The 6,334-nt window shown below is 47.4% G+C and overlaps 3 protein-coding genes across 3 annotated transcripts; 1 reads left to right on the forward strand and 2 right to left on the reverse strand.

Moving 5' to 3' along the window:
- Positions 1-536: 536 nt before the first annotated feature.
- Positions 537-1,492, forward strand: LOC145476941 (uncharacterized). The gene has a single exon (XM_081455466.1). The coding sequence runs from the start codon at positions 799-801 to the stop codon at positions 1,369-1,371; it is 573 nt and encodes a 190-aa protein (XP_081311592.1). The 5' UTR covers positions 537-798; the 3' UTR covers positions 1,372-1,492.
- Positions 1,493-2,690: 1,198 nt separating this feature from the next.
- LOC145476939 (uncharacterized) lies at positions 2,691-4,218 on the reverse strand. Its single transcript, XM_081455465.1, has one exon. It carries the CDS (start codon positions 4,205-4,207, stop codon positions 2,768-2,770), a length of 1,440 nt encoding a protein of 479 aa, XP_081311591.1. The 5' UTR covers positions 4,208-4,218; the 3' UTR covers positions 2,691-2,767.
- Positions 4,211-5,956, reverse strand: LOC145476937 (uncharacterized; the record flags this gene model as incomplete). Its single annotated transcript, XM_081455463.1, has 2 exons — positions 5,665-5,956; positions 4,211-5,481 (listed from the first exon to the last, which is right to left on the reverse strand). Coding segments are annotated over exons 1-2 (1,563 nt in total), but the record flags the coding sequence as incomplete, so codon positions are not given.
- Positions 5,957-6,334: the final 378 nt, after the last annotated feature.

A 6,334-nucleotide genomic window follows, 5' to 3' on the forward strand; every position in this document is an offset into this window, starting at 1 on the left:
ACATTTTCTTCCCATAAAAAACGGTTGCTTCTGCGCAGGCTTTGGTCAAAGTTTAAGGGTGCAATCTTGACCAATATGTTGTTGAAGGACCTCGTTATTAGAACTGGAGGACCTTTTATTGATGTTTTGATGTTATATCATGCTTGTTCATGTTGTAAGGAAGCGTTTGGTGTTGATTTTGTGGAAATCGGTTCCTTTGTTGATTAGTTATGACGTCATTTGTGTCGAAATTTTACACCTTAATAACTTTACGAGGTTTTAACCATTTGGCCAGCAAATTATAGCGTCGGATAGGCCTTGACATAGGCTACGTGCGTGCCAAATTTAGTAGCAAATGATAAAATTCTCGCAAAGTTATTAGCGGTTAAAATTTTATACAAAATGGCGGACACAAGTTTGTTGGTACCATACCCTCAGCGGTTTTAACGCGAAAACGAGGGAAACTTTAACTGCTAATAACTCAAAGAGGATTGAACCGTTTGACTTGCAATTTGAAGCAAAGACAGAATGCAACAAGGGTTATCTGTTGTGTGGGTCACGTGAGTGCCAGGCTTTAGTCTAATGTCTGTAAGTATGCCGGACTTTTACTGCTTAGAACTTTAAGATAATATTGAGGCAGTCTTTCAAATCTACAGACATAATAGAATGCAAAGGTAGCTATCTGTATAGAATGTTGATTTCACCCCTAACTGTAATGTCTGTAAGTGTGGGCACTCGTTACTGGAACTTGAGGTCCTCATTAGAGACTAAGGCAAGGTTTTTTTTCCTGCATCGTTTTTTGTAGCTGAGCCAGTCACCATGAGCCGCCGTGCTAGATACACGCCATCCGAGGACCACGCGCTCCAGGCCTTCGTTCATGCTAACAAGATGAAGTACCCCGTTAGCGGAAATAAATTGTGGCTCTTCGCAGAGGCCCAAAGAGTAACTGGTCATTCCTGGCAATCCATGAAGGCCAGGTATATGCTGTTGTCTGGGGCCTCTGCGAAGAAGGGCAAAAAGAAGCCCTCAACGAGACCCTCCCTGGGAAGCGGCGCTCAGGGTACAATTCCATTTCGGCCGTTGTTCACCTCCACATCCACCCGCCCCACCTCCACCCACCCCACATCCACCCACCCCACCTCCACCCTCACCACCTCGACTTGCACCACGTCCACCCGCCCCACCTCCACCCACTCCACCCACTCCTCGACGTCGACCGTTCCACGACGAGTTATTGTGACGGACGCGACGACTCAGACAGACGGTACGGGGATGGTCAGCGTCGGGGTTGGCATCCACCTGTTCTGCCCTGTCACGCAGTACAGGCCGGTGGATGTCAGCACCCAAACAGGGCGTCTGCCATCCCAACACAGACGTTCACATTCATTTTAGACATGCATGCACCATGCATTACCATACGCATCATACGTACGTCATACGCCCATACATTCTCTTTGTAAATAAATTTTGTAAATAGACGTTCATATTAGTGTATGTAAGAAAAATAGCCCAAAAAAAAAACAAAATACATAGACCAAAAACTCACATTATTGTAAATAGTTTCAATTCAACAAAGTTGAATTTTTGTAAATACCTTTGTAACTAGAATTGTCAAATAGAAGATGTTAACTTAAGACTTATTTATTGTAAATGTCACTGTACAAAAAATTGTATATATTTTAACCTCTGTAAAAACAGCCATGTAAATACGTCATTGTTGCTTTAGACTTAGGCTCGGCGCTTTATGTCTCCCGTCAGGGATCAAACACGAGTTGGAGTAGCCAATCTCCGAGGAGTGCCCCACGGGAACATCTAGTGTCTTTACAGTCTAAGTTTTTAATTATTTTTGGGGTACAAGAGGGTGTTGATGCGCAACTTGCGGACAGGAAGTCCGTTAGGCTTTCTGGGCAGTTTGTAAGCCCCGGTCTGTCTAATCGCCTCTCACACCCAAAGCCAACTCCACCTCCTCGTGGTGCACCCTGGGTAGCCTGGCCTTGCGGCTAAGGTTAGCAGACGGAGCTCTGGCTGAAAGCTGGAGGGGTTAATCATCCCTTCAGTGGAAAATGGCCTGCAATTGAACACAGTGGGACAAAGAAGATGCAAGAAAACGTGACAGCAGTCATAACAGATGTGCACAAAGATGTAACCCCTTTAGTCTGGCCTCTCCCCTTCAGATCTGTGCAGGTCTTTGGTTCATGAAGGCACACAAGCCTTTCAATCACGACAAGGTAGGACTACTGTGAGAGGAAAACATGTAATGATGGTTTCCCAGTCCCCCCCCCTTGCCGTATGAAACGGCAAGAGTACTACCCAGAGACTGAGCGTGTTTGTGGGGCACTCCCCGGGGGTTGGCTACCCCAGCTCGCGTTTGATCCCTGACAAACTGCTCAGTCCCCGGAGGGTATCATCGGGTCACCAGGCCGACTCATTGTCGCCAGGACTATTTACAATATTTACAATTCTATGTGCAATTAAAATATTTACAATTTTATATACAATTTTATATACAATAAATAAAGATACTTTAGATTTTTGATCTGTACAATTCTACTTACAATGATATTTACAGGAGTTCAGCTTGGCTCAACTATGTAATGTGAACTTTTTTGTTTTTTTTTCCAGTTCAGACGCAACGTTCAACACAATGTGGTCCATCACGTGTCATCAAGAGATTCACCCGCTGTTAAGACAACAGGAACCCCTCTCTCTTCCGGACCACACAGAACAAACACAACGGAAGTCTAATTAAACTATTGGGCCACCAACCCAGTCAAGTCGAACGACGTGCCTACTTCTTTTTTCTGAAGAGATTCTTCAATTTGTTGTAAAGGCGCGCCCATCCTTCTTGTTCCATGAGGTCCTTCAGCCGACGATCGTTATTGATGGTTTTTCGGATATCTGTCGTCGCTGGCAGCTCGGAAAAGTCTCTGAAGGCTTCTTTGAGGAGTTTGGTGTCCTCAGGGTCCCACTCTGTCCGCTTGGGTCCTGTGGACCTGGAAGAGGGATCGTCAAAGTCATCCAGCCAGCTGGAGACTTTAGCCTCTTTAGAAACTTCAGACACAGGCGGTGTTGACGTTGCACCTCCTATCTTTGCAAGATAGTTAACATAATTTACAACTTGCTTTACCCTGTTTTTTGAAAATGAAAGAAAGTAGAGAGTGGGGATCCGTCGCAGTGTTTTCTGTACCTCGGTCATGGTGACTTTGTCACAAGCCTCGATCGTTTTGCCAAAGGCACTCCTTATGTGACCCTTTTGTTTTTCGGTGAGCATCTTATGTGTTGGAGATGGTGGCACTACTTCACTGACCATGGTTGATGGCTTTAATGATTTTGCGGAAGGTTGCGACTGGGTTTCAACGGATGGTGGTGCCGGTGGTTTTGTCGCCTTAGATGTAGATGGTGGTGGTGACGCTGGTGGGCTCTGTTTCTCGGGTGTAGTTGGTCGTTGTGACGCTGGTGGGCTCTGTTCCTTGGATGTAGATGGCGGTGGTGACGCTGGCGGGCTTTTTTCCTTCGATGTTGACACGGCAGCGTCGAATTTCGCCTTTTCTTTCACGTCCAATAGCTGTTGGATAATGTTAACGGCCTTGATGCCAGTATTCGTTAAGTCCGGCCGTGCGTACCACTGCCTAGAGGTCTTCTCGCTATGAGCGAGGACACGCCGCAGGATGGCCCGTTCTTCTGGGCTGCAGCGATCCAGCATCTGCGTAGTTATCATTTTTCTCATATCAACAAACGCCATACGCGATCCAAGTTTTACGCCACATTTTTCTATGAAGGCGGAAAGCCATTTACCAATGGTGCCCTCGCGGAACGCGATTACGTCGGTTGTGATAAAGAGGGCATGCTCATCAAGCTTGGCAAAGTCAGGGCGAATTCTGCGGACATAAATGTCCATGAATTTATATTGGTCTGGCAGCATTGGGCAGATCGCTGGTCCATCCTTTCCGCGCTTGTGCTTTGCCACTAGCATGACTTTGCAACCATCTTGGACTTTACCTGAGGTGTACTCGTGCGAGGTGGCGTTATTGGGCGGCCCGGGGCGAGTACCAGTGTCTAAGGAGAACTTTGTCTGCAAGAAATCCCTGACGTTGAGGAACTCTTTAGTACTAAGTTCCTTTCCACGACCCGCTTGAATTAGCAGCCTCTGGGCTTCGTTGTATGCGTCGCTGGACTTGATCCGAGAGAGCTCCTCCAGAGTGAGAAGTCCCTCGGTTTCGTCTACCATGCGCTTGTTTTTCACATAGGTCTGGCTGTCCACGCACGAACGGCAGCCCTTGATGTCCTTCTGGAGGGTGTTGAACCTAGCCATCAAGTCAGGGTGGACAGCTGGGGCGCTCTTGTTAAACCGTTCGTGCGTGACGAAACCAAGAAACTTCTCATACGAAGTCAAATACGATATGATGGTACCAGGCTTCTTAGTGCCATTGGTCAAGTGGGGCTTGACCCAAAGCTTCCACACGGCATCACCTTGATGATCAACGAGGCAAAGGATGTCATCGCCCTTTGGATCGATGGTCTCGAGCAGTGATCGCATCTGGGATGCATGCTGGAGACGTATTGATATCTTTTTGTCGCCAGCTGTCGGCCGCGAGAGAAACTCGTAGAAGAGTACAAGCCACCGATGCCGAGCCGTTGATGGATGAGCTGATGTAAAGTACTGAGCTGCGGTGACGTCGCAATCCTCGCCTTTGTCTAGAGGTTTTCCTGACGAATGATGTGATTGGTCGTCCGATTCTGACTCGGAATCCACTGTACTGGCGGTGTCAGCTTCAGCAGCGGCAGAAGGGACGGCAGACGCAGCGGCAGAGGTGGAGGCAGATGCTGCGGCCGTGGCAGAGAGGGCGGCAGATGTAGCATCATCGGGGATGCCAGAAGGTGTGGAAGAGGAAGGAACACGGGCAGCGGGAGCCAAGACCGGTAATGAATGGTGTTTTGGGAGAACCTCAACGATTGCTGGAGGTGGTGGTACTAAGTGGTCCTCAAGCTCCGCCAACCCTGTGTACGGAGTGGCCATCTTGAGGTAGCGTATGTGCGCTTTAGAACTTCTGTCAAGCCCATGCATAGAGGGATTCTCCAGGTGGCGTGCCATGTCTAGTACCAGTTGATTACACCCAGGCACTGGGCACCACTTCCTCTGTCGGCCTTTCACTGGCTGTTTACCCTTTCTGGCCTGCCTCTTTCCTCGCTTAGCAGCACCAGCACGTACGATGGATAGCAGTTTGTCAACTGCCTCTTCCGCCAGATCGCCTTTCTTGACGTGAACGAGAAGATGGCGCCGCAGGTCGTTCCCGTTGAAAGAACAGTTGGAGAGAGGGCACGCTTTCCTCTTATGATGCGATCTAGTAGTCTTGTGAGTCGATGGCGATCCTGAAGGTGAGCTGACAGGAGAGGCAGTGTGCTTAGGCCTCTTTGAGGTGGGAAGCGAAGACGATGCTGGAGGTTTTTTGTTTGCAGTGTCATCATCAGAGTCATCATCAGTGGATGATTCACTCTCATCGGCTGGGACGTATACCGAGGTCTAGTCACTGTCCTCGTCGGACTCCTGTTTTTTATGGCGTTCTGAAGGTGGTCTGGCCTCGTCTTTTGATTTCTCTAAATGTCTTAAAATGTCAACCGATTTGCATAGGCTTTTTGCAAACTCTATTATCTCTGTAGAGAGATCCTCGCCGCTCTAGCGCCCACCGATTTTTGGCATTCGGTCGTACAAGCAGTACAAAGAATGGATCATATGACTAATAGCTTTCCGCGCTACAGTTTCCGATTTGTCCATGTGGAGGCGATTGGCTGCCTGTGCAAAGAACATGAGGTCATCGATCTCTTCTTCGAGTTCTTGAGACGATGTTGCCTCGGGGTCAAATCGTACAGGAATATTATATTCGAAACCCTCTTCCGGACCCAGTTCTTCTAATGCGTTCCTGTCGCAATTAGAAGCGCACCTCAGCATAGCCATTATTCCAGGTATTTCACCTTCCATTGTTGACTGGATGATGACGAACACTACATAACGAATTCTTGCAACAAAAGTTTGTCAAGCAAAGCCTCAACAGTAAGACATGTACATCAGAACAAAGCCAAACTTAAACTGCTGCTATCTCTAAGAAAACTTAACTCCTTTTTTCTAAGAATAAGCCTGAAGTTTGCCCCTTGGGGCGACAACTAAACCTTCAAATCTCAAGTCGAGTCTTCAAAAATATAACCCTTAAGTTTCTAGTCAAACGGTTAAATTCTCTTTAAGTTATAGGCATTATAAGGTTTCGCGTACTTGCAGAGATTATAGTGACAGGTGAAACCAACATGCAGAACGCTCATGACGTATTCTATAATGTCTTCAAATTTCAGAAGCTAACTTATT

The sequence above is a fragment of the Orbicella franksi genome, unplaced genomic scaffold (assembly GCF_964199315.1).
Source record: "Orbicella franksi unplaced genomic scaffold, jaOrbFran1.1 SCAFFOLD_92, whole genome shotgun sequence".
Taxonomy (NCBI): Eukaryota; Metazoa; Cnidaria; class Anthozoa; order Scleractinia; family Merulinidae; genus Orbicella; species Orbicella franksi.

Excerpts from the sequence above, each read along its gene's own strand:
- LOC145476941 (XM_081455466.1), top strand. The coding sequence starts at position 799 with ATGAGCCGCCGTGCTAGATACACGCCATCCGAGGACCACGCGCTCCAG.
- LOC145476939 (XM_081455465.1), bottom strand. The coding sequence starts at position 4,207 with ATGGTAGACGAAACCGAGGGACTTCTCACTCTGGAGGAGCTCTCTCGG.